Source organism: Haemorhous mexicanus, chromosome 16, assembly GCF_027477595.1.
Source record: "Haemorhous mexicanus isolate bHaeMex1 chromosome 16, bHaeMex1.pri, whole genome shotgun sequence".
NCBI classification, from domain to species: Eukaryota; Metazoa; Chordata; class Aves; order Passeriformes; family Fringillidae; genus Haemorhous; species Haemorhous mexicanus.
In genome coordinates, this window is record NC_082356.1 from 3,823,833 (window position 1) to 3,850,956 (window position 27,124).

The following is a 27,124-nucleotide window of genomic DNA, read 5'->3' on the forward strand; positions in this document are numbered from 1 at the left end:
TTTATATTGGCCAAATGTACGGGTCATCTGAAGGGTGGATCTGTCAGGCCTTGAATGCCTGTGTAAATAAAAAGGACCTTATTAACCAAGAAGAAAGCGATAATGCAGCTTGATGGCACGGGTCCTGGCCTACTCCCCTGTATGCATTTAAAACTAAAAAGGAAAAGAATCAGTGGGACCCCTTAGATAACGTTCAGCCCCCTTCTCTACCACAGCCAGCTGCTCTGCCAGAGGTGCCTCATCCAGTACCCAATCCACCCCTTGCACCTAATCCTGCACCCTTTGCACCTAATCCTGCACCCCTTGCACCTAATCCTGCACCCTTTGCACCTAATCCTGCACCCCTTGCACCACAAGCTCCGATGGCTCCACTCCCGGTACCAGATTCACCACCAGCACACAGAACTAGGAGCCAGGAAAAGGCACGAGCAGAAAGCAGTGGGGATAGCAATAAAGAAGTGAAGGGGGCCACTTGTACCCATTAAGGGAAGTACCATTAGTAGGAAATCAAGGGAGACCAGTCATTGGGTATGTGTCATCCCCCCTGAGCACTGGGGATGTGAGAGCTTTTTTAAAAAAAGGGGAGGGTTACTTGAAGATCCGCTGGGGGTGTCTGAAAGGTTAGATCAGTTCCTAGGACCCAGCATTTACACCTGGAGCTGGACTCCACCAGATGGGATTCGTCTTTATTCTTGCGGAAACCAGGACCAGTATTTTGGAAACTACTACTACCATCTGGGGGTTACTCCTTTTTGGGATGCATCCTGAGAAAAACTAAATCACAATAGTGTATAGAATTGTGATATAAAAACTGGAAAATAAAAGCTGCTGATGAGTAAAAATTGGAATAGAAAATGCTGAGAAAGCTTATGAGTACCCCTATAAATACCTGTAAGCCCCAACTATAGGTGTACAGTTGGAGGGAAAACTTTCCCTGCTGAACTCAGCGCTGTGTTGCTCATAGTTTACCATATTAATTAATAAATTGATTGCTACTTGAATATTGGCATAGTCAAGCTTCTTATTTGCAACAAAAGGCTGCCCAGGGAGTGCTGAGAGCAGATCCTTGAGGCCAGGAGTGCAGGGAGCCCAAGGCTCTGGGCAGGGAACTGCAATGCTGAGCAAGGCCTGGCTTGGCTGCAGGAAGCAGAAAGGCCAAGCCCTGAGCCCAGCCTGGGCCAGCAGGGCCTGTCCCTCACGGCTGGCTCGGGGCTCTTTGTGGGGCAGGGGGATGTGAGGGGCAGCAAGGACAAACGCCATCCACCTGCAGCCCCTGCCAGCCTCCCCAGGAGGCCGAGGGAGAACCAAAGTGCAGCCCCTGCCAGGAAAGTTCCTCCTGTGGGGCCTCCGGAGGCGCTGCCCGAGCCCAGGGCACAAAGGCCTGGGTGCCTGTGGCCCTGCCAGCCCTGCCCAGCCTTTGGCCGTCTGTCCTGCAGGCTGTGCCCCCTGGGCGTGCTGCTCCTCTGCCCTGGCCGGCTGCACTCGCCCATCTCGCTGTGCCCCAGCATTTCTCACCCAGCATTTCTGGGCCCTCCCTGGGCTCCCTGCACCCAGCGCTGCCGGCTCCTGGCACACAGAGCCCGGCCATGGCCCAGCCTCACGCTGGGACACCTCCAGCACCAACATTCTGCCCTGGGAGGGACTTTTCTTTCTCCTCAGCTCCAGGCTGAGCCTTCCAAGCTGCTCTTTGAGGAGGTTTCCTGCAATTCCCATTGCCAAGGAAAGCTCTGTCTCCTGCTGGTCACAAACAGAGAAGGGCTGGAGGGAGATGTGGTGGTCAGAGGCTGTTTGGGGCACAGTGACCATGAAATTATTGAGTCTTTAAACATTCTGTGAAGGGAGGACATCAACAAGTCTTCTGCAATAGACTTCTAAGAGGAGAGTTTGGCCTATTTGCAGATTTGGCAAGTGCCAAATCAGGTAATGATTTATTAAAGGGAATCAGCACCTAAAACAAAGGATACCAGGAAGGATGGACACCCTTCAAGAAAGAAATTTTGAAGGAGCAGCAACAGCCTGTTCCTCTGTGCCCAAAAGTGACCTAGGAAGGAAAACAACTGGTCTGGCAAGGCATGAAGGTTTTTCCAGGAACTCAGGGGAAAAATTAGGGTGCATGACCTTTGGACAGAGGGGCAGGAAACTCAGGACATGTTTAAGAATGTTATTAGGTCATGCAGAAAGAAAATTAGAGAGGTGAAAGCTCAATTAGGATTTAACCTGGCCACTTCTTTGAAGGATAATAAAAATGATTTAATAAATAAATTAATGGCAAAAGGAGTGGAAAGGAGAACCTCCATTCCTTATTGGGGGGGATATGGTTCCTCAAAGACAAGGAAAAGGCTGAGGTACTGAACCCCTTCTTAGCTTCACTTTTCAAGAGGAAGTCAAGTTGTCTTGACTTACCTGAGCTGGTAGATGGGCACAGGGAGCAGAACAGCCCCCCTGTAATCCAGGAGGAAGCAGCTGGTGACCTGCTGAGGCACTCCAATGCTCACAGGTGTCTCTGGGATCAGATGGGATCCATCCCAGGGGAATGAGGGAGCTGGTGGACGAGCTCCCCAAGCTGCTCTCCATCATTTACTATCAGTCCTGGCTCAGCAGGGAGGTCCCAGAGGACTGGAGGTGCCAATGTGAGCCCCTCCCCAAGAAGGGCTGGAAAGAGGAGCTGGGGAGCTCCAGGCCTGTCAGCCTGACCTGAGTGCCTGGCAAGGTTATGGAACAGATCACCCTGAGTGCCATCCCAGGGCACCCACAGGATGGCCGAGGGATCAGAGCCAGCCAGCGTGGATTTCAATATCTGCATTGATGATCTGCATGAGGGGACTGAGTCCAGCATCAGCAAATCTGCAGATGACACCAAGCTGGGTGTGAGTGTGGATCTGCTGGAGGGTAGGAGGGCTCTGCAGAGGGACCTGGACAGGCTGGATCCAGGGCCCAAATCCAACAAGGTGAGGTTGAACAAGACCAAGGGCTGAGTCCTGCACTTTGGCCACAACAACCCCTGCAGTGCTACAGGCTGGGGACAGAGTGGCTGGACAGTGACCAGGCAGAAAGGGGCCTGGGGGTACTGATGGACAGCAGGCTGGACATGAGCCAGCAGTGTGCCCAGGTGGGCAAGGAGGCCAATGGTACCTGGCTTGGATCAGGAATGGTGTGGCCAGCAGGAGCGGAGCTGCTGTGCTGCCCCTAACCTGCCCCCAGCTCTGCACACAGACATTGCTGCTGCAGCTCCATAGAAGGCAACAAAAGTGGGATCTCCAGTGGAAACTCTGCTGGGAGATCCTTTAGTTCATTTAAAGACACTGAGAGCACAGCTCCTCACTGACTCAGTCTGTGGCCACAGTAAAGGTGGAGAGAAACAAAATGAGAAATGGCAGAAACAGTGGCATTTCATTGTGGACAATATTAAAAAACTAAAACAAAGGAATGAAAAGAACAAACCATCAAACCCAAGTACTATCAAAGATGACTTTTATTACAAGTGACTTCCAGAACCTACCAAGCAGCTTGATGTTTCTGAAACCATCCAGTCATCAATGTCCGCACTGCAGCCTTGAGCTCCTGGTTCCTCAGGCTGTAGATGAGGAGGTTCAGGGCTGGAGGCACCACCGAGTACAGAACTGACAGGGCCAGATCCAGGGATGGGGAGGAGATGGAGGGGGGCTTCAGGTGAGCAAACATGATAGTGCTGAGGAACAGGGAGACCACGGCCAGGTGAGGGAGGCAGGTGGAAAAGGCTTTGTGCCGTCCCTGCTCAGAGGGGATCCTCAGCACGGCCCTGAAGATCTGCATATAGGAGAAAACAATGAACACAAAACAACCAAAAGCTATACAGACAGTGAAAACAGAAACCTTAAGATCCCTGAGGTAGGATTTGGAGCAGGAGAACTTGAGGATCTGAGGAATTTCACAGAAGAACTGGCCCAGGGCATTGCCGTGGCACAGGGGCAGGGAAAATGTATTGGCTGTGTGCAGCAGAGCATTGAGAAAGGCACTGGCCCAGGCAGCTGCTGCCGTGTGGGCACAAGCTCTGCTGCCCAGGAGGGTCCCGTGGTGCAGGGGTTTGCAGATGGACACGTAGCGGTTGTAGCACATGATGGTCAGGAGGGAAGACTCTGCTGAAATGAAGAAGAGGAACAGAAAGAGCTGTGCTGCACATCCTGAGTAGGAGATGGTCCTGGTGTCCCAGAGGGAATAGTGCATGGCTTTGGGGACAGTGGTGCAGATGGAGCCCAGGTCGCTGAGGGCCAGGTTGAGCAGGAAGAAGAACATGGGCGTGTGCAGGTGGTGGCCGCAGGCTACGGTGCTGATGATGAGGCCGTTGCCCAGGAGGGCAGCCAGGGAGATGGCCAGCAAGAGGCAGAAGTGCAGGAGCTGCAGCTGCCGCGTGTCTGCCAGTGCCAGCAGGAGGAAGTGGCTGATGGAGCTGCTGTTGGACATTTCTTCACTCTGGGCATGGTGGACTGTTGAAAGAAGACATTGACAAAGTGCAACCAATTTCTTTGAGTCAATCCTATGTATTTTATGTGGAATCTCAGCAAAATCACTTCTCTTCCTGTGAGTGAAATTTTGCTAGACTCTTTTTGATTTTGAGTTTGTGCTGCTGAGGCCCTGCCTCATCTTTACCAATTCTCACAGCCTGAACACTGGGGAGGCCTGAGGGAAAACAGATCTCTCTGTGCCCCAATGCAGTTGATGCTAGTCCCAACACAGGAGCCCTTTGAATATTACAATTCCTCTGTTTCATGGTGCCAGCACTTTAACATTTCTTGAAAAATAAAGCAGACATTCTGAACTCTACGGTTTAAAAATAATTTTCTCCAAACCCTTCTCTCTTTCCCTGTGCAGCTGGACAGGAAGGAATACAAAGGGTTGGTCTGGTTCTCTGCTGCCTGGAGTTGAGCCTACTGGGCACTCTCTATCCAAGCCTTGTTCCTGCCAGTGCTGCCAGAGCCCAGCCCAGCCCTGGGGGCTCAGCTCTGCCCTGCAGACCCCTCCCAGCACAGGGCACTGCCCAGGGGCATCTCCCTGGCAGCAGGGCCTTAAAGGCAGGGCAGACAAACAGACATGCTGCAAGCCAAGGTGCTGCTGCTGCTGTCTGTAGGGAGAGGAGGCTGAGGAGGCACTTTCTGAGGGAGATCTGGGGCACATCTGCTAATGCCCAGGGTGACAGTGCAGGAGTCTCAGTGACACAGCCAAAGCTGACAGCCCCTTTCCCTTCCCTTTAGGAGAAAGGTGAGAGCAGCCCTGGCCATGCAGCACCATCTCCACAGCAGAAAGAATCTGCCCTGATGGGGGTCGCTCCTTCCACCTCCAACTTCTCCCCTGCACCATCCATGGGGAGGTGCCAGGCAGGCTGAGAGCTGCCCCTGGCAGGTGGCACATGCCCTGGGCTGGCCAGGAGCCCTGAGGGCTGCAGGACCTGCTCTGCAGGACAGCCCTGGGCAGCCCTGGCTGCAGCCCCAGCTTCACCCCCTGCAGCCATCCCTGGCAGCAGGAGCCGTCCTGCCCTGTCCCTCTGACAGTGCCCAGGGCAGCCCTGCTCTGCAGCACATCCTCCCCCAAAGCAGAAACATCAGCAGAGCCATCCTTACAGTCACATCAGTCCTGTCCTGGGTCAGCTTCAGGAGATCCCTGCAGCCAGAGACTGACTGTGTCAGAAGTGCTGAAGATTTCTCCATGAATGAGCTCAGAATTGTCCTTCCAGCTGCTTTGAGCCTCTGTCTGCTTCACTGCTGACAGGTACTTGCAGGCAGTGCCCTCAGCCCTGCTGGGCTGGGAGAGGAGCTGCTCCTCAGGAGAAATGTCTTTTTGAAGCTCTTCTTGTTTTCCCACGAGCTATCTCTGTGCCAGGAGCCTGGCCCAGCTCAGCAGCACAGACAGAGCACAAGGACTTCAATGACCCTCTCTAATTTTTTGGTGTTGTTTACATAAGACTCAGTCCCTGAGGGAGTCTTCAAAAAACTTCTCAACAACTCAAATTTAAAGTCCAAAGTTTCGTTAAGTTTAATAAGTCCCTCTGAGAAAGTGTCCCCAGGTTCCAGTTAGAGCAGAACACTGGAGGCAGTGATGACAGCTGGGGACAGTAGAAGGCAAAGGTGTCTCTGGGGCTGAGCAAAGCTAGATGTGTTTCAGGAATTCAAAGGGCCAAGGCCTGAGCCCCAGCCCCTGGCCAGGCAGATCCTGTCCCTCCCTCCTTGCTCAGGGCTCTTCCCGGGATGGGCACTGGCATGTGGGGATGTGCAGTGCCAAGGGCAGGAGCATGGTGCGGCCCCTGCCAGGCTGCTGAGCAGGGACAAGGAGGCCATGAGGCCCCAGGCCTGCAAGGGTCACTTGTCTCCTGCTCCTGGCTCAGGCCCAGGCCCAGCAGCCATGGCCAAAGTGCTGCCCAAGTTGGCTCTGTCAGGGCCTGGCAGCTGCTGCCCATGCCTGTGCCCTGTGCAGCCCAGGCTGTGCTACGGTGTCCCTGCCCTGCGCCTCTGTCCCTGCAGGCTGTGCTCATCCCCCGGCTGCCCCACCTGGCTGGCCCCTTCCTTTGCTGACAGCTCTGCCTCCTGCCTGCCTCTGCCTGCCCACACAAAGCCTTGGGCTGATACCAAAAGGGTTCATTCCATTTTTACCCTGCCTGGGAACTTTGAGCACAGGAACAAGGCATGCAGGGGCTGCTTTCCCAGCAAGGATGATTGGAAGAGAAGAAGAAGACATCTGGCTCAAGGGTGCAGGGATAGAGAAAACAAGCACTGAATCTGGGAACTTGGGGTGGTTTCTTGGTTTGGAAAGACAGGTGCCTGCTAAAGAACGCAGAAGCCTCCCCTGAAATGGAGAATGCAAACCCTCCCCACCCCTCCTAATTACTATGAATTTTAAATTAAGGGGCTCTCTGGGAAAAGCATAGAGGAGCAGGAAATAACCGTTCTTTAATAGGGAAGGAAAAAAAAAAAGAATAAAAGAAAACAACGCAATACACTAGAACAACACTGACAGAGTCAGAACCCACCCTGACACCCTGTCTGTCAGGGTGTTGGTAGCAGTCCAATTGGAAAAGTGGCTGCAGTTCTCCTGAAGTGTCAGGTGTGGTTCTGTTGGAGCAGGGGGGGTCCTGTAGCAAAAGGGTGTATTCTTCCTCTGCAGTTCTGTGGAAGTAGAAGCAACTGCTGCTCCTCTGGAGAATCCAGTGGGAAGCTGTTCTGGTGTGTCAGAACTTCCAGATTATATCTGGGTAGCAATGCTTGGCTCCTCCCTCTGGGCGGAGCATCTTACAATGGGAAGTTATAGCTCTTATCAGCCATGCAGTGACATTCAATAGCCTGTTATCAGCACATGTCCTGGGGTGACTGTTACCCCCGTTTGTGTGTGTGAAATTTATGCTGGATATTATGTTCTGTGCCTTTAAGACTGGCAGAGTGAAAGTTTTGTTTTGGGCCTCTTAGCCACCCGGCGGGACATCCAGATAGCACCAGTACATACTGCTGCTTTTTTGCTTTTTGCCCTGCTTTTTGCCTTTGCTCTTGCTTCTGCTTCGCCTCTGCTTTGCTTGCTCTTGCTTTTTCCCCCCTTCTCATTAGTTAATTTAGCTAAACAGTCCAAATTCCTTCCTGGACTGTCTCCCCTTCCTGTTTGGACCTGCCAACCTGCTCCGGACTGGGACCTGGGAAACACCGAGAGAGAGTTTGCATCTTGTGGCTGCAGCAGCTGCCCCACTGCCGGAGGGACTGATAACAGCGACCACCCCCAGGAGAGACTTTCTGAATTTGTCATCTTTTTCAGAGCAGTGAAAGAGCGGTGTCATCCGGTATTGTTCATTTTGGGTGTTGGGGGTGCAGTGCTTGTCAAATAAACAGGAGCTTTCCACTTCTCTCCGAGGAATTCTTCCTGAACCGGTTGTGGGGAGGGGCCGTGTGGGTTTGTTTTTTGGAGAAGCCCTTTTGGGGATTCTCTCCCAAATTTGCCCTAAACCAGGACAGTGTGTCAGAACCTCCAGATTATACCTGGGTAGCAATGCTTGGCTCCTCCCTCTGGGCGGAGCATCTCACAATGGGATGTTATAGTTCTTATCAGCCTTGCAGTGACATACAATAGCCTGTTATCAGCACATGTCCCCTGCCAAGGGAGGAGTGATTATGATCACTCAGGGAGAGAGATAGGAAGAATTCCCCACTTGGCACCAGACAACTGCCATACAGATGGTAATAGAATATATCTTGCCTTGCAATCTGGAACAGGTGGGTTTTATGGAAATGAGTAAATTATAATTCACATTTAGTGACTGTATATAAGCAACACACTGGTAGAGTCACGTGTCCATGTAAGGTTAGAAGTTATCCCATGTTGGACCTTAGGCCTGAATAAGTGATGCTTTCTTACACACCAAATTAGTTTTAAGGTGTCTTATTCTGATATTTTGGACATTTGGTGACAGCAGAGGCTCACAAAACCAAGGAGTCAGCTGTGACACTGTGGAACCCCATGGAACCAAAAGTCCATTGTATCAGAGCAAGGCCTCAGGAAACCAAGGAGACCATTGCTGACAGTGTGGAAGCTTATGGAGCCATGGGGTCATTGTGACACACTATGGGGCTGCATGGAACCAACGGTCCATTGGGACACTGCAGAACCTTCTGGAATCAAGGGGATTGTTTTATGCTATAGAACCTCATGGAACAAAGGATCCATGGTGACACTGCAGTGCTCAGACCATTGGTGACAGTGTGAAAGCTCCTGGAACCAAAAGTCGATTGTGACACAGCAAGGCCTCCTGGAACCAAGGGTCCGTTGTGGCTCTGTAGGGCTTCCCAGAACCAAGCAGACCATTTGGACACTGTGGGGCCTCATGGAACCACCTGGCACTGTGACACAGCAGGGCCACATGGAGCCAAGGGGCCACTGAGACCCTGAGGAACCTCATGGAACCAAAGGTCCATTGTTCCACTGCGGGGCCCTGTGGAACCAATGGGACCATGGTGACACCGTGGTGCTCCATGGAACCAAGGGGCCATCATGGTTCTGCTTTGCCTCATGGAGCCAAGGGGCCACTAGGACCCTGCAGGGCCTGGTGGAACTAAGGCAGCCTTGTGATACTGCCGGGCCCTTGGAACCAAGGGTCCATTGGGAGATTGCAGGGCCTGATGGAACCATGGAGACCATTATGGCCCTTCAGAACCCACTGGAACCAAGGGGCCATTGTGACACTGCAGGGCCTCGTGGAATCAAGGGGACCCCAGTGACACTGTGGGGCTCCATGGGACAAAGGGGGCATTGTGACACCGTGGAACCAAGGAGATCATTGCGCTGCTATGGGACATCATGGAACCAAGGAGGCCATTGTGACACAGCAAGGCCTCATGGAACCATGGAGACCATCATGGACCTTCAGAACCCAAGGGAACCAAGGGGCCATTGTGACACTGCAGGGCCTTGTGGAATCAAGGGGACCCCAGTGACACTGTGGGGTTCCATGGGACAGAGGGGCCATTCTGACACCATGGAACCAAGGAGGCCATTGTGACACATGGGGCCTCGTGGAACCATGGAGACCATTATGACACATGGGGCCTCATGGAACCAAAGGAGCATTGTGACATTGCAAGTCCTTATGGAACCAAGGGCACCACAGAGACACTGTGGGGCTGTGAGTGACCAAGGAGAGATTCTAATAGTGCAGAATCAATGAGACCATTGTGACATTCTCGGGCATCATGGAACCACAGGTGACATTGTGACACAGCATAGCTGCATGAAACCATGGAGGCCATTTTCACACTTGGAGGCCCTGTGAAACCAAAGGGCCATTGTGGCACTTTGTGTCCCCATGGAACCAAGGAGTCCATTGTGACACTATGAGGCCCTGTTGGGCCAAAGGGCAATTGTGGCACTGTGTGGCACCAGGGAACCAAGGGACCATTGTGACACTGCAGGGCCCCATGGAACTAAGGATTCATGGATCAGTGTGGGACTCATGGAACCAAAGGCCCATTGTGACCTTGAGGGGCCTCATGGAACTAAGGGGGGACAATTGTGACACTGTGGGGCCCCATGGAAGCAAGGGGCTGGTGTGACACAGCTGGGCCTCATGCAGCCAAGGGGCCACTGTGATCCTGAGGAGCCCAAAAGAACCAAGGGGCCATTTTGACACTCTGCAGCTGTGGAGACCCTGAGAGGCATTCCCTGGGTTAGGGAGACACAAGAAGCTTCCCTCAAAAGCTGTTTGACCCCATTGGCTCCTTCCCCTTGTCCTATGTCCCTCAGCCACTCCCTCCATATTCCCCCCTTGTCCCCCATCTTTGTACTGCCCCGATGGCACTGATCAGCCCCCACCTCTGGAGATACAGGAACCTGGACTCCCCCCAGGAGCCCTGCCTTGTGACCCGGAACATCTCACCGCACGGCTGAATTGAACATCTGTGGATGCCATGCAAAGGCCCTTTTTGCTTCCCTATCCTGGCCTTTATTAGCAGCTATTTCAGCTGCAACAATGGTGCATTCCGGCAGTGTGGACCCAAGGAGACCATGGTGACACTATAGGAAATCATGGATCCAAGGGGCCATTGTGACACTGGAGAACTTCATGGAACCCAGGGTCCATTGTGACACAGCAGGGCCTCATTGGAACAAAGGAACCATTGCTGACAGTACAGAAACTCATGGAACCAAGGGGCCGTGGTGACACAGCAGGGCCACAAGGAACCCAGGAGACCAGTGACATTTAGGGACCTCATGGAACCGAGGGTCCATTATGACACTGCAGAAACAAGGAGGCCATTGTTGGTGCTATGGAAGCTCATGGAACCAAGCAGCCATTGTGACACTCCAGGGCCTCGTTGAACCAGGCAGAGCATTGTGACACCACAGAACCTCATGGCACTAAGGGTTTATTGGGACACAGCAGGGCCCATGGAGCCAATTGTCCATTGTGACAATGTGGATCTGAGGAGACCATGGTGACACCATGGCAGCTCATGGAGCCATGGTTCCATTGTGACACAGCAAGGCCTTGAGGAACCAGAGACCATTGTGACATCATGGAACCTCATGAACCAAGGGATACATTGTCACAGTCCAGCACCAAGGAGACCATTGTGACAAGTACAGAACCTCACGGGACCAAGATTCCATTGTTATGCAGTGGGGCTTCATGGAACCAAGGAACCACTGTGACACAGCAGGGACAGATGAAACCAATGGTCCATAGAGATACTGCGGATCCAAGGAGACCATGGTGATGCTGTGGAACCTCGTGGAACCAAGGGGCCGTTGTGACACTGTGGGGCCCCATGGAACCAAATATTCATGGTGACACAGCAGGGCTGCTTGTGACCAATTGTCCATTGTGACACTGCAGATCCAAGAGACCAGGGTGACACTCTGGCAGTTCATGGAACCAAGGGGCTGTTGTGACACACCAAGGCCCTGTGGAACCAAGGAGAGCATTGTGGCACTGCAGAACCAAGGAGGCCATTTTGACAGAACAGAACCCAAGGGAACCAAGGGTCCATCGTTATACAGCAGGGCCTCATGGAACCAAGGGGCCATTGTGAAACTGTGGGGCATAATGGAGTCAAGGACACCACTGATACTGAAATCTGCTGGATACAAACTTCTGAACAGAGTTTTGAGTATTTGAAAGCAGGTATTCTTTATTACAACGTGGTGGTCACTTGGGCCATCCTTCCTCCATTCAGGTGCACTGAGCCTCAAATGCCCAGAGTTTTTGTCACACACACTGATTATCCATTAGTTATCCCCACTTCATTTAAGTTTCTTTGACATAGTTGCATCCCTTATCACAAATCCTTCCATGGTTCTTTGGGTTTTGTCTGCAACATCCAGTGTCCTTTTTAGGTGGCTGTTCTTTGACCCCCCCTTTTGAGTAAGAGCAGTATTGTTGTTCTGCATAACTTCTGTTTTGTCAGCCTTGCAGAGCTGAGCGTGCATCCTGCTTGCATTTTGTGTCACTTCTGTTTGCCAGAGGTACATCCTTAATCAGTTTCTCCAAGGCTGTGCTGTTCTGTTCTGCTGTCCTTGACAAGAGTAAATGTTGTTCTGTTCTCCTGTCCTTGTCTCAGTGCTCGCCCCGCATGAGGCATCTGCAACCCCCCAACCCATGGGCCTGGGGTGGGCAAGTGTTCCTGGGGAACAGGGATGGGACAGCTGAGCTGGACTGACCCAAGGGATGTTCCATTCCATGTCACACCATGATCAGCAATCCACTGAGAGAAGTGGGGGGAGAAGGGGGGTAGGGGATTCATTTCTTTTTTAAGACATTTTTCTTTCAAAACAGCACCTACACATACAGAACCCTCTCCTGCCACAAGGTGGTCAAACATTTTCTGCTGGTAGGAGATTTCCTGTGGATTTGCTTTTCTTCTGTTTGTGACCTTTTCTTTTTGTGGTTTGTTTTTTTGGTGGGGGTTTTGTGCTGTTGTGGGTGGGTGTTGCTGTGGGTTTTTTGATTGGATTTTATTTGGGTTTTTTTTTTTTTTTTTTTTTTTTGATTGGGTTTGGGTTTTTCCCTATTGAACTGCCTTTCCTCTGATGCATAAGTTTTTTCTGCCCTTTCTTGTGGCTTGCTTGGCACCTGATGGCAAGACAAATTTACCCAACCCAGTCATCTTGCCGAATTATGTTTTGCAGTCACCATTAACCAGATGAGTTCAATCAGAGACTCCCTGCAATTTGGCAGCATCCACAAAGGAATTGAAAGTGCATTTCATGCCGTTGTAGACATAATAGAAATATTCCACAGTGGTGGTCAAGAGCTGGTCACTGAGGGCTGTCACCAGGGCCTGGCTGCCAAGAGGACTCTGTACCATGGATGACATTTGACCCTCATTGTTCAGCCAAATTCCCACCCACCCCATGTTCCACTCCTTCAGCCCAGCTCTCTCCAGTCTGGCTCTGAGGAGACCACAGCAGACCCTGTCCCTGGCCTGGCTGAAGTCTGGGCACACAACATCCCCTTCTTTTCCCTCCCACGGGGGTTCTGCAGTCCCTGCCCTGTCCTGCCAGTGCCTGGAATGGCTGCAGGAGGATTTGCCACATCCCCTTCCCTGCTGAGCCTGACCAGGCTGTGGCTCTCCCAGTCCCCCTCCCTGCCCTGTCTGCAGACTGGTCCCATGTCTGACCTTCCCAAGGGCCCAGGACCCTCTGGCATGGCTCTGGCCTTTCCAAGGGGTCTGAGATAGGTCCCACAGTGACAGTGCCCAGCCTTCTCAACAGCCCTGACACCAGAGGCCTTTTCCACATCCCTCAGTTCCAGGTCAGTGCCCAGAACACAGCACAGCCCTGTCCAGGTCCTCAGGGTGGTTCAAAAGGGAGGCAGCTCTGGTTTCTTCCCACTGACCCAGCCTCCAGTGGTGTCTCTGTGCAGTCATTGGCTGCCCTGATGTCCTGATTTAGGTCAAGTTTAGGGAGGAAACCTCCAAAGGGGTCCCTCTAGAAAACAAATTCAAGCAGCCCCTCCCCCCACTTGTTGAGGAGACAAAAATCTCCTTTGAGAAAAGTGGAAAAAACTGTTTATTTAACAAGCAAAGTACTCACAAACATGAAAAAAAATGAATAATATTAAAAAAATTAAATCTCTCGCTTTTCTGAAGAGATGGCAAATTCAGAAAGTCCTTCTGGGGTTCACAGAGCCCTTCCCTGGGCTGTGGTTTGGCTCCCTCAGTCTCTGTCAGTCCCTCTGGCACTGGAATGTCGCCTCCCCGGCCCTGGACGGCCACAGGCGTGAGCTCCCAGGGTTCTTCTGGGTTTTCGGTCCAGACCATGGCTGAACAGTTCCAAGGAAAGGAAAAACCACAGTCCAGAGACTTTCTCTGCCGCAGCTAGCTAAAATAAACTAACTAAAAGCAAAGGAGAGCTCTTTCCTGCTTGCTGCCTGTGCTGCAGATCAACACACAGAGAGAGAAAGAATTCCAGGGCAGGGAAAATGAAGCTTCTGCACACACAAACTGCACACTGTGACTTCCCTGCCTTTGTTCTTGGGACCAGTCTTAAAGGTGCAGAACTTATTTCTGGGCTAAACAGACACATGGGGATACAATTCAGCATCATAAAGCCACCCCAGGACACCTGAGCACTTTCTCTGGAGCCTCCCTGCCCTGAATATTTCTCTCTATGCAATCCTCACCACAACCCAGCAAAGAATTCAGGTGTTTTCCCAGAGGACGTTACTCTCAGAGTGAAATGGCCTCAAGGCACTGTTTGTGCCACTGGAATTGTGCCACCCCCGGGTGCTGCTGATGGTGTCTGTGCTCACTGGGGTTCATCTCCCCACACACACACGATGCACTGCTGAGATCTCCTCAGTACAGAGCAGACATGGCCAGCTGGCCTGGTCACTTGGTGTCCCTCTGTGCAGGGACAAACAACCTCCTGCAGGTGGGGAGAGGCCAGTGCTGGCAATGGTGGTTGCAGGGGCTGCTGTGGGACAATTGTCCCGGGGCACCTTCCCAGGCTGTCCCCAGAACAAAGACACAGCCCAGGCCCTGCTCTGCTGCTCCCTCAGGTCCATGCCAGGAGCTCTGGCTGTGCCAGGACACTGCTGTCAGCCCCCCCTGCACACTCCCCTCTGCCCCAGGCACTGGGCTTTGCTGTGCCAGGGCATTCCTGGGGCACATTGCTGACAGCAGCTCTGGAGGAGAGCAAAGCCTCCCTGCCCTGCCTCAGGAGATGCCCTTGGCTGATGGAGCTGCTGTGCTGGAGCCCAGCTGTGTCCCAGCAGTGCCCATGGCCTGTCCCTGCCTGTGGCCACAGCAGGGACACACAGCAGGACAGTGACCAAGCTGCCAGAGCACTCCGGCCTTACAGCCACAGCAGGGATGGGAAGGAGAGGCTGGAGTTGGGCAGGGCAGCTCTGAAAGGACCAACCCCTGCTGCTCCCTGGCCGTGCTGCTCTGCTGGGACTCTTTTCCCCTTCTCCCCTCTAACTTCATGCAGGTCTCTGAGCTGGGATCCCAGATAAAACAGGCACTGCAAGGTAGTTTCTTTTCTTCAAATGCAGCGATAGCACAAACCCTGGTTTACAGAGCTTCTGGGTCAAGATCAAGAGGCAATCAGTGAATTTGATGGGGGGATTAAAGAGTTTCATTGAGGATATTTTTATGAGAGAAAAACCCACTGAACATTACCAAAGCCCTCGGAAGGCCTGTTGGGCCTTTCATGAGTTCCATTCTGAAAGCTATGCAGAAGAAAATGGGAAATTGGTTGCTTCAGAAATCATCCAGTCATCATTTTCCTCAGGGCATCCTTGAGCTCCTGGTTCCTCAGGCTGTAGATGAGGGGGTTCAGGGCTGGAGGCACCACCGAGTACAGAACTGACACTCCCCGATCCAGGGATGGGGAAGAGATGGAGGGGGGATTCAGGTAGGCAAAGGCTGCAGTGCTGAGGAACAGGGAGACCACGGCCAGGTGAGTGAGGCAGGTGGAAAAGGCTTTGTGCCATCCCTGCTCAGAGGGGATCCTCAGCACGGCCCTGAAGATCTGCACATAGGAGTAAACCATGAACACAAAACAGGCAAATGATAAGAAGGCACTAACAGAAAGGAGCCCAAGTTCCCTGAGGTAGAAGTGTGAGCAGGAGACTTTGAGGATCTGGGGAATATCACAGAAGAACTGGCCCAGGGCATTGCCATGGCACAGTGGCAGGGAAAATGTATTGTGTGCAGCAGAGCATTGAGAAAGGCACTGGCCCAGGCAGCTGCTGCCATGTGGGCACAAGCTCTGCTGCCCAGGAAGGTCCCGTAGTGCAGGGGTTTGCAGATGGAAACGTAGTGGTTGTAGCACATGATGGTCAGGAGGGAAAATGCGGTAATCCGAGGTTTTCCTGGGCCTTATATGAGTCCAATCCGGCTAGCTTAAGACTCTAGCCCACACGGACCTACATAGACGAAAGTAAAAGACGAGAGGCGCTCTTCTCCACGTGGGTGCAAGTATCTTGTTTATTGGCTTGGTGCAAGACACAGGTGATGGGGCCACCCAGGTAGAAAAAGAGCGCGTGGAACTCTCACACAGGAGATTTTATACCCTAGGGGATGGGGGCGGGGGAGAGAGGACTGGAGCCAATGGGATGCCATTGGGGAGGGGTGAAGTACCTATGGGACAGACCAGGTGTGTATAACAGGGGGTGAGTGTGAGGGGGAGACCATGATGAGGGAGGGGGAAAACCCATCTACTTGACCCAACATGCTCAGTAGAAATTTCCCATCACCAGTGCAACAACAACAACTAAATAAACTATTTAGTGCAATACAACAGGAAAACTCTGTTGAAATGAAAAAGACAAAGAGAAAGATCTGTGCAGCACATCCTGAGTAGGAGATGTCTCTGGTGTCCCAGAGGGAATTGTGCATGGCTTTGGGGACAGTGGTGCAGATGGAGCCCAGGTCGCTGAGGGCCAGGTTGAGCAGGAAGAAGAACATGGGCGTGTGCAGGTGGTGGCCGCAGGCTACAGCGATGATGATGAGGCCGTTGCCCAGGAGGACAGCCAGGGAGATGCCCAGCAAGAGGCAGAAGTGCAGGAGCTGCAGCTGCCGCGTGTCTGCCAGTGCCAGCAGGAGGAAGTGGCTGATGGAGCTGCTGTTGGACATTTGTGGCCTCAGGAAATTATTTTCTCCTGAGAAGGAAAAGGCAGGACAGAGCTGAGACAGACTTAGAGCAAGATATATTGCATATCCCATAGCAATTCAACATTCAGGGTCTCTCTTTTAGGAACACTTCTCTGCATTCCCCTCACCTGGGCTCTGGGTTTTTCAGGCCTTGAGAGTAGGGACTCACACAAATGGGCTCCAGAAGATTCCTTCTTCTTGTGCAGAGAGAGGCAACTGAGAATGCTGGGTGATCACCAATTAAACAGATTAGTGAAACACCAAAAAAGCTTTTCAGCTCTTCTCTTTGCAATTTGCTCGTCTGAAAAACTGAGCTGAGAGAATTCCTTGTATTTGTTCATCCAGCTGCACCTGCCACAGTTAGGAGTGGTTGTGGGTGTCTGAAATCCCTGACATTTCTAAAGCACTGCAGGTGAAATCGTGTGGGGCTGAGAGGAACAGGGATGGTCTCTCAGTGCAGGGACAAGAGAGCAGCTCTGCCCAGCAGGGCTGTTCTCAGCTGACCCTTGCTGGCAGTTTCGAGCTGAAGGAGGGGCACCCAGGGGATTTCCCCTACAGACAAACCGGGCAGTGCTTAGGGCAGGTTTCATATAAGAACAATCTTTGGATATAATCAAATATGGAGGTAAAATCCCAATTTCAGCCATGAACACCAGGAGGAGTAGAAGAGTTCTTTCCCACAGGAAAGAAAGCACAGAACTCCAGAGTTTTAGGGGCAGATGAGAAGCAACCTTCAACATTCCAAGGTCAGCTGGACCAGTCAGGCCAAGCCAACCAGACCTGTTCAATGTTCTTGGATCCTTGGGGCCCTGCAGCATCATAACTGCCCCTTGGTTCCATGAGGCCCCATAGCATCACAACAGATCTTTGTTTCCAGACGGCCCAGCAACATCACAATGGTCTCCGTGGCTCTGCAGTGGCACAATGGCCCTTGCATCCATGAAGTCCTGCAGTGTAAAAATGGTTTTTCTTGGTTGCATGGAACTGTGCAGAGTGCCACAATGGCCTCTTGGTTCTATAGGGCTCTGCAGGATCACAATGGACTCTTGGTTTCTCAGGGCAAGGCTATGGCACACTGGCCCCTTGCTTCCATGGGCACCCATAGTGTCACAATGGCCCCTTGGTTCCATGAGGACTCAGAGTGCCAGAATGGTCTCATTGCTTCCATGAGGCCCTGCAGTGTCACAAAGAGCTCCTTGGTTCCACAAGGCCCTGCAGAGCCCCTTGATTCAACAAGGCCTCAAAGTGCCAGAATGGTCTCCAGGATTCCATGATGCCCCACAGTGTCACAAGGACACCTTGGCTCCATGAAACCCTGAAATAGCGAATGGCCCCTTGATTCCATTGCGCTCCTCCCTGTCACCCAAGTTCTTAGTTCCACCGCACCCTGTAGTGTCACAATGGTCTCCTTGGTTCCACAGAGTCAGAATCCCTCGGTGGTCTCACGGAGCCCCACTAAGATCCCCTTGATTCCATGAGGCCCCGCCGTGCTACAATGACCCTTAGGTTAAATGGCCCCTTGGTTCCAGTGAGTCCTGAAGTGTCATAATGGTCTCCATGGTTCCATGACGCTCCAGAATGTCACAGCGCACTTTTGACTCCATAAGTTTCTATACTGCAAACAACAGTCTCCTTGGTTCCACAGTGTCATAACCAACCCTTGGTTCCATGAGGTGCCTGGCCTCCCACAGCCTCTCAGAGACCCTTCTCCCCCTCAAGGTCCCCGACAGCCCTTCATGGCCTCTCAGAGACTCTCATGGCCCGCTCAAAACTCCTCATGGCCCCTCAGGAGCCCTCACAGCTCATGGCCCCTCATGACCCATCTGAGCCCCTCTCAGCCCCTCTCAGCCCCTCACAGACCCCCACGGCCCCTCACAGCCCCAGGCCTGGGGCTCCTCCCAAAGGAGAAGGGGTCGGGCCCTGCTTGTTCTCCATTTATTTCAGTCCCTTCACAGCCACGAGTGAAGAAAGGCTGAAATGGAGCCTTTCCCCAGCGTTTCCCTCAGGGTTCATTGCGGGCTGAAGCTCTGTGCTGGCGCTGGCCCGAGCGCCACCATCCCTGCAGCCGCCAGGCCTTTGCTGTCCCCCCGTGTCCGTTCCCTGTCCCCGAGTCCCGCCCGGCTCTGGCAGCAGCAGCAGCCGCAGCGCAGGGGGCGCCGGCCCGGCCCAGCCGGGGCTCCCGGCCAGGAGCAGCAGCAGCGCCGGCCCCTTCCCGCCTGCTCCTGCCTCGGCTCCCGAGGGCTTTTTCCAGCTCAGTTCTGGAGTAGAGCAGCAATCACCCACACCCAGCCCTGACTGCGCAGGGCCCGCCTGTGCTGCCCTGACCCAGCCCGCAGAGAAAGAAAGGATCGGGTTCCAGCGCTGTTTTCAGCACTGCTTTACTCACCCTGAGGTGACAGCAGGAGGCTGCTGCTGCCTTTGCCTTGGCAATTGGAGATCATGGCTGCTCTTGCCACTTGAAATTTATCTGTAAAACTGCAATTGCCTTTTTTGATCAGTGCTACCCAGAGTGCTTTCGTGACGGTGAATGTGGGAATCCTTAAAATCAGAGGGTTTTGGGAAAGCTGCAAAAGGCAGGCCTCAGAGAAAGCAGAACTGTGATTAGAGCTGAGCTGTAACCATGAGATAGGGCAGCAGAAAAGTTAAATAAGAAGTGGGAAAGTAAGGACAAATAGAACAATAGTTTGTGTATTAACGCTTGGCTAGAAAAACTGCCTAAGCTGCAGAAAAGTATATCTAGCCTGATATTAGGTAGTACTGAGTTTAATAAATGAGCTCTGAACATTGTGGCTCACAAGCAGGTATTGTATTCGAAATAAGCAGGCATTGTTTTAACCGAAGGTACGTGTGCTTATAATGGTTGGATAGAACTACTGTCAATATGCTTTTGCTTTGTGTGATTGGTCAAAAAACTCTTTAAGTAAGTTGTAACATTGAGTTCTTTGTCTGCTGCCGAGGAGACAAACTGCCGGCATCTTCCCATTGTCATAACCATGTAATGAGACTGATGCTGGAAAATAAACACCTCAAGACACATTCCTCAGCAGTCCCGTCCTGTTTGTGATTTTGTACATAGACCCCCGGCCGGCAATAGGTGAACTCAGGCTTTTGGTCACAGGCATCATGATTAGCAGATCTTGAAATCCTCTAAAGTCCCTGAGCACTAAGTCAAGGAGAATTAAAGCCACACAGACCACATTTGCAGTGCTCAAACACGGCCCTGTTGCTGCTGCTGCTGAAATGAAATCACAGAAATTGCCTCTCAAGTGTCAAATCAAATGAAAAAATCCACCAGGAGGAACAGAAACCAGAACTTCTCGACTCACTTCATTGTTTCTCCTTCTGAGCAGCAGCAGCAGCAGCAAGTGGAGATGCGCAGAGGTATTTCCAGCTGCTGCTGATCCCAGCTGGAGCCCAGCCTGCTGCCCAGTCCCAGCGGGAAGCTGAGCCCAGCCCGGGGAGCTCCCGCAGTGTCGGGAGCTCAGCGCACGCGGGGCCAGGCCCAGAGCCCCGGGCACGGCCGCCCATTGCGGGGCAGCGGCGCAGACGGAATGTCCTGCGGCCCAAACCTCCTGCTGCTGCCACACAGCGCCAGCGCTCTCCCCCTCCTCCTCCTCTCCCAGCACGGCACAAATTCCAGCTCGGAGGAGGCTTCCCCAGAGAGGGCTCAGGCTCCTGCTTCAGCCTCAGGGTCCCTGCAGAGGAACAGGGCATCTTTCAGGCACTTCCACAAGCTCTGGGTTCCCATTTCATGGGCAATCTGGGATGAAAATGGACTTGTTAGGAAGCACAAAAGCAGAGGGAATTGATCAGAAATTATTAGGAAAAAATGACCCTTCTTAGAGAAAAAGTTCGCAAAGTCATTCCCTGCATTTTTCCTTTTCAAATTCTTCCAGTCATCTCCTGACAGGTCCAGCATGTTCTGGTACTTTTCATGAACTGACTGTACTCTTGATTCATATCAATGCATGAGATGTAGAAGCATCTGAACTGAACACTGAAACAAACTCCCTCTGTCAGCCCATTTTCATCTTCTAGATCACTTTCAGTATGTCCATGGGCATGTTGGAATGATTATCCCACAGCTCTCCATTTCTGGCTGCAGGCTCTGGAGATTCTTTCTCTGCATTCAGTCAGGTTTGCATTCCCTAACAATTCCTGGTAGCCCATCATGTTTTCTGAGGGTAGAACAGTAACATTGAAAACCTTACCAATGGCACAACTGCCCAGCCCACAAGGAAAAGAAAGAACAAGCTGTCAAGTTCTTCAAATATTTGTCCTGCTTTGCTGCAAGAGTCGTGCTGCATGCACGGTGTGGAAAGCCAAGAGGAGCTGCAGTTGGTGGCACATCTTGTGACAGAAGCTGCACCTCGTTCTCCAGGAAAGATTCTTGGAAAGAGCAAAGAGGACTGTGGAGCAGATGATGGGAAAACTGAAAGAGCTTTTAAGAAATTCAAAGAAAACAGAAAGAAACCATCTGAGATGTTTTACTCGATTTATTTTTATGCTCCCCTTTTCCATCTTGCACTACTTCTCCTTCCCATTAATTCCAAATGGATCTCACCTCGAAGATCCATGACTTGGCAAGTTGTAGACACTGTCAAATACCATGAGCTACACCCAGTTTGCCTTCCCCTGGTTTTCTTTGGAAAGCAATGCTGGAGAGGTAAGTGCAGTGCCTGGGTCACGTACAAATTCAGCACTCAGGGAATGCGCTCCGATAGTGTTTGACCCTCAGCAGGGACAATGCACAGCAGGGACCGAGGGGATTCCTGTGCCGCTGTGCGGGAGTGCAGACTCTGGGTCTTGGCTGAACAAGGCCAAGTTCCCGTGTTTGGACAGGCTCAGGGGCTGCCCCGGGGAGCACGGGGCTCGGCGCGAGGGCGAGTGGGCAACGGGCAAACGGACACGGGGACAAACGGCCCCGGCGCTTCATTTGCAGCGGCAGCAGCAGCAGCGAAAGCAGCAGCGAAAGCAGCGACTTTGCCGAGTCCCTCTTGCTTGTCCTCTCCCTCTCCCGCAGTCCCGCTTGTCCCGCAGTCCCGCTTGTCTCTCCCTCTCCCGGACTCCCTTTCCCGGGGTCCCCTCCTCTCCCAGTCTCTCTCCCCATGCCCGGTCGGGCCATGCCCCACGCCTGCCCCTGGCCCCGGGCGGGGCTGCATCGTGCCCGGACCCGGGCGTCCCGCCGCGGTCTCGCCTCCGGCCGGCTCTGGTCGTACTGGCGGTGGCGCTGCTGGGCGGGCATCAGTGCCTGGGGCTGGGGCGGCATCGCCTCTCTTTGGCTCCGCCTGGCCCGAGCCCGGCCCCGGGCCCGGCCCCGGCCCCGGCCCCGGCCCCAGCCCCTCCCGGGGGCCGCGGAGGACACAGGCGGCGCGGCCGCTCCCGCCGCCTCCGCTGCCGCTTGCCCGGCCCGAGCTCCGCCGCTCGGCAGCGCGGCCGCCGGCCCCGAGCCGCCGCTGTCCCGCTGCAGGGAGCGAACGCCTGGGGATGGCCGGCCCGGGGCGCTTGAGGGGCGCTCGGGGGCCGTTGCCGGCCCCGGGCCGAGCGCTGACAGCCGCGTCCCGCCGGCAGGGAAGGCGCAGCAGGGCCTGAAGGAGCAGTACCGGCTGGGCTCGCTGCTGGGGCGCGGCGGCTTCGGCAGCGTCTTCGCGGCCACGCGGCTCTCGGACGGCGCCCCGGTGAGCGGCGGGCGCAGGAGGAGGAGGAGGAGGAGGGGGCGGAGGAGGAGGAGGGCGGAGGATGGGGCTGAGCAAGGCGGGCGGCGAACTCAGCCCGCTGCTGCCCTTGGCTTGCAGGTGGCCATCAAAAGGGTGCCACGGGAGCGCGTCCGGCACTGGGGCGAGCTGGTGAGTGAGCGGGGCCAGCGGGAGCAGCCGGGCCGTGCCGGGCGGGGATGAGCCGAGGCCCGACAGTGTGGAAGCCTCCAGGACGCCTCGAGGGAGAGCGGGCGTGGGGCCAGCGCAGGGCACAGAGCATCCCAGGCTGGCTGAGGGCTTCCTGAGCCCCGGCACGGCATCAGCCCCACTGACGGCATCGTGCTCCTCCCGCAGCCCGACGGCACCAGCGCACCCCTGGAGATTGTGCTGCTAGCCAAGGTGTCCACTGGCTTCCCTGGTGTGGTCCAGCTGCTGGAGTGGCTTGAGCTCCCCAACGACGTCTTGATGGTGCTCGAGCGCCCGGAGCGGTGTCAGGACCTGCAGCATTTCATTCGGGCACGGGGCTTCCTGCCCGAGGAGGTGGCACGGGAGCTGTTCCGCCAGGTGCTGGAGGCCGTGCGACACTGCACCAGCTGCGGGGTCCTGCACAGGGACATCAAACCAGAGAACATCCTGGTTGACCTGGACACCGGGCAGGCCAAATTGATTGACTTTGGCTGTGGCACCTACCTGCAGGACACAGCCTACACTCACTTTGCAGGTGAGCCCACACAGGGTGTGCTCCTGGTCCCAGCATCTCATGGCCCAACATCTCAGAGCCCAAGCTGGGTGTGGCAGTGGGGATTCTCCCTTCTGCAGCCCTTCATGGCACTGAGACTTCAGCCAAGCTGCTTTTGAGCAGGGCTGGGTGTGGAGCCAGCTTCCAGCCCTCCTGGCAGCCTTTGCCCACCACTCTGCCCAGGACTGGGGCTGGGGCAGCCAATCCAACAAAAACACCCGTGGGTGGTGGTAGCTGAGAGGGGGGGTCGGAACCAGTGCCCCAGCCAGTTTGGTGTGCGGGTGAGAATGGGCTTGGACTGCTCCACTCGCCTGCTTTGTTTTGGGTTCATAATGTTTTTGGAGCAATGCAGGCAGGGAGGATGCAGGCATGGTTTTTCCCCCAGCACTGAGTGGTTTCTTCCTTGTTATGGTGGGGCCTTGCCAGGGCTTCCACTGCCCTCTTCCAACCCCAGTGGCTTCTTTTCCAACCCCAAGTCTGTACACAAGTCCCAGGTGCTGGTGAGAGGGCAGTGCGTCACACCCCGTGTGCCACTGGAGCAGGGATGCTGGGGCCAGGCTCTGGGAGCAGCAGCATCCCCCTGATGAACTCCATCTGTATTCCATAGGAACACGGTCATACAGCCCCCCGGAATGGACCCACTTTGGCTGGTACTATGGCAGGCCAGCTACCATCTGGTCCCTGGGCATCCTGCTGCACCAGATGGTCTGTGGGGAGCACCCTTTCAGGAGGGGCCAGAACATCAGCTGGGACCATCAGCTCTCGCTGCCACAAGGGCTCTCTCAAGGTGGATCCTCATCTCTGGGCACGGGGGAATACCAGTGCTGGGAGACAGCAGCGGGCTCGTGAGCATCCTGCTCTGGCAGCTGCTGAGGAGGTGGCACATGTCCTGCTCTCCTGCTCTCCTCCAAACCAGGGAATGGATGGGAAAGCTTAGGCCCAGCTCTGAGCACATCCAGCATGGCCTGGGCACGGGATTAGTGGGGCAAAGCCAACAGGAGCCTTCTCCAACTGACCGGCGGTTTGTGGTATCCCTGCCCAGAGTGCCAAGATCTGATCAGGCGGTGTTTATCCATGCTGGACTTGGAAAGGCCCTCATTAGAAGAGCTGCTCTGTCATCCTTGGATGCAGGATATTCATCTGCCCTAGAAGAAGGGAGAGAGCCACAGGCACACTGTGATGCAGGGCCCTGGTAAGTTACAGCTCCACACATGCCTTGGCAGTCAGAAGCAAAGGAAGCCAGACTTTTTTGTCCTGCCTGTGTCACTGCCCAGGGCTCATCAGATGGGAACACACAGCCCTTGTTGTTGAGCTGAGCTGCTCTGCCCAGCACTGGTGGCCACCATCTGAGCTGGTTTTGCTTGTCCTGGTTCCCTGACAGCTGGGGCCTTGGGCAGAACCTGAGAGCCTGGTCTCACCCCAGGGAAGGATAAGGAGCCCCTGGAGAAGCTGTACCAGGTGGGACTGCTGCTGCTGGAGACAGCAAGGATGACATCAAGGATGGCAACCTCTTCCTGGACCTGGCCACAGGCCAGCTGAAGATGATGGACTTTGATTGTGGCACCTTCTTCAAAGCCAGGCTCCACAGCAAATTTACTTATGAGTCCACACCCAGGGGGATGCTCCCAGATTTGGGCATTGCACAGCCTGGCTGGGAACCAAAGGTTCCCCCTTTGCTGGGGCAGATGCAGCTGATCCTTCAGTCGCCTGCCCAGCTGGTTTTGGCAGGGCTGGGGGGATGGGCTGGGCTGGGTACGAAATGGGAGTGGGCTCCTGGCCCTGCCAACAGCCCCCAGCCCCCACCGTGCCCTGGGCTGGGGCTGAGGCAGCCAGCCCGACACAAACAAACCCCATGGTGGGAGCAGAGGTGGGACTCCAGAACCTGTGCTGAGGCTGCTTTGCTGTGCAGGCAAGGAAGGGCTTGGGCTGCTCCACTGCCCTTGTTTGCTTTGGGATCAGCGTTATTGTGGGGGCAGTGCAGGGGGGAAGGGAGAAAGCCTGGGCTTCCCTCACCCGTGTGTGGGTTTTTTCCTTGCATGCAGGGGGTGGTCTTCCTTAAGCCCCACACAGAGAAGATTTTTTTAAATCTTTTCTTGTTTCCCCTTTTTGTCTGTAATCTATTTTCAATAATTTGTTGTTTGTTTTTCTAGTGGAAGTGTTCCAGGTCGGGTCCAGTCTGGATCAGGAAGTGCTTGGGACCAGCTGCAGTGTGGATGGGCCGTGCCCTTGGAGAAGGCTGAGGACATCCTTTGGGACCAGCTTTTCTTCCAGCAGGGGAGGGCGTGAGGTGGGTCCCTGTCTGCCTGGCATGGTGGGATCAGAGCTTCTGGGAGATGGCAGCAAGCACAGGAGCCTCCTGCTCTGGGCAGCTGCTGAGGAGGTGGATGTGCCCTGGCTGGCTGCAGGCTGGGCACACGTCCTGCCCTCCTGCCCTGCTGCCAAAAGCAGCAGTGATGGGCAGCTCTGGGCACCGCTCTGAGCACGGCCAGCATGGCCTGGGCACCGTGGGCAGCTGGGACAAGGGCACAGGAGCCTTCAGCTGACGGGCGGTTTCTGCTTTCTCTCCTTGCAGCCAGGATCTGCAGGTGCTGACTGCATGACTGATAAAATTACATCATCCCATTGGGAGAAGCTCCACCCAGGGGATGGAGCCTAGCATTCCTTCCTGGATGTAATCTGACAGTTGGAACACCACAGCACCTTTCCCACTGGATTCCCAGAGGAAGACCAGACCAATCCACACCACCACTGGATCTTCAAAGGAAAACTCCACCCTTCTACATGGTCACTGCTTTAACAGAACCTCACCTGTCTCTCCAGGAGAACTGCAGCCACCATTTAATGGGATTACTACCAACACCCTGACACACAGGGAGTCAGACCATATTCTGACTCTGCCAGTATTGTTTTGTATTACTGCATTGTTTTTTGGGGTTTTTTTTCCTTCCTACTAAAGAAGTTATTCCTTGTCCCATATCTTTGCCTTAGAGCCCCTTAATTTCAAACTTATAACAATTCAGAGGGAGGGGGTTCACATTTTCCATTTCAGGGGAGGCTCCTGCCTTCCTTAGCAGACACCTGTCTTTTCAAACCCAGACAAACATAAATATCCTTGTTGGCAGTGTTTGATTGGCCAATAAATCCTTAAAAAGGTCTTGTAACTAGGAGTCTTGTGACCTTCTGAGCCTTGCGGTGGAGATGTGAGCCAAACTCATCCTTCCTGTCTATGTAGAAGAAAAAGAAATGGCAACAGCTAAAAAATTCAGAGGTCTGGTCTCTAACTCGTTCCAAACTCCTTCAAGTCCCCCGAAGTGTGATTTAGCTACAAATAAATGACAAGGACTCTTATTGCTGGCTCTTTGACTCCAAACCAGCTGCTTCAGAAACTTTCACATAACCCTGTGTAGTTAGGTGCCAGAAATGTATCATTTGAAGAAACTTTCCCAACTGACTTGAATAGAGGTTTGTTTGTAGGGTATTTGAGGGGAAACCCTCCCAGCAGAGGTTTGGGCTTTGGCCTAGCTGTGTCCCTGCTGGCTGTGAAGTATACCATCAGCTGCAGGGGTTTCTGGGCTAAAAATATAATTGAGTTGCGTTGAATTGCTCTTTTTGGCCTATAAAAGCTGGATCCACTTTCAGGGCAAATTTGGAAACCTCATCTCTGGGTGAATGGATGACCTAGGATTTTCCCAATTGCTGGGAACGGTTCCCCAGGTCCTTGGTGTAAAATGCAGCTCCCCAGCAAGTGCAGATCTGCAAGATGATAAACAATTTAGGCAATTGGTAATGTTTCTTTCAAAATAGCTCTCTCTCTCTCTTATAGTACTTATTTAGGTGCACTATCTTGCTTGTTTTTGCTTGTCACAATAACCGAGCACACATTTTTATTGAATGTATCATCTTACACTGTGGTTCCTTCTTATTGACAGTAAAATAAGGACATTATTTCCAGTGGTGTGTCCATTAAATCACCTCTGTCAATTGTCAGAACACCAGGAGGCCCCTGAGGAGCCAGGGCGGTGGGAAGCCCTGAGCAATTGGGTGTCAGAGGCCATAAGCAGCCCCCAGGCAGCCGCCTTGTCCCTGGC

The 27,124-nt window shown here is 53.7% G+C and overlaps 1 protein-coding gene and 1 pseudogene across 1 annotated transcript; both read right to left on the minus strand.

Annotated features, from left to right (window-relative positions):
• Positions 1-3,495: 3,495 nt before the first annotated feature.
• LOC132334578 (olfactory receptor 14J1-like) lies at positions 3,496-7,146 on the minus strand. The gene is made up of 2 exons (XM_059860684.1): positions 6,998-7,146; positions 3,496-4,463 (listed from the first exon to the last, which is right to left on the minus strand). The coding sequence occupies exon 2, from the start codon at positions 4,438-4,440 to the stop codon at positions 3,496-3,498; it is 945 nt and encodes a 314-aa protein (XP_059716667.1). The 5' UTR covers positions 4,441-4,463; positions 6,998-7,146.
• A 7,148-nt stretch (positions 7,147-14,294) lies between these two features.
• Positions 14,295-21,870, minus strand: LOC132334579 (olfactory receptor 14J1-like; annotated as a pseudogene).
• Between the last annotated feature and the right edge of the window lie 5,254 nt (positions 21,871-27,124).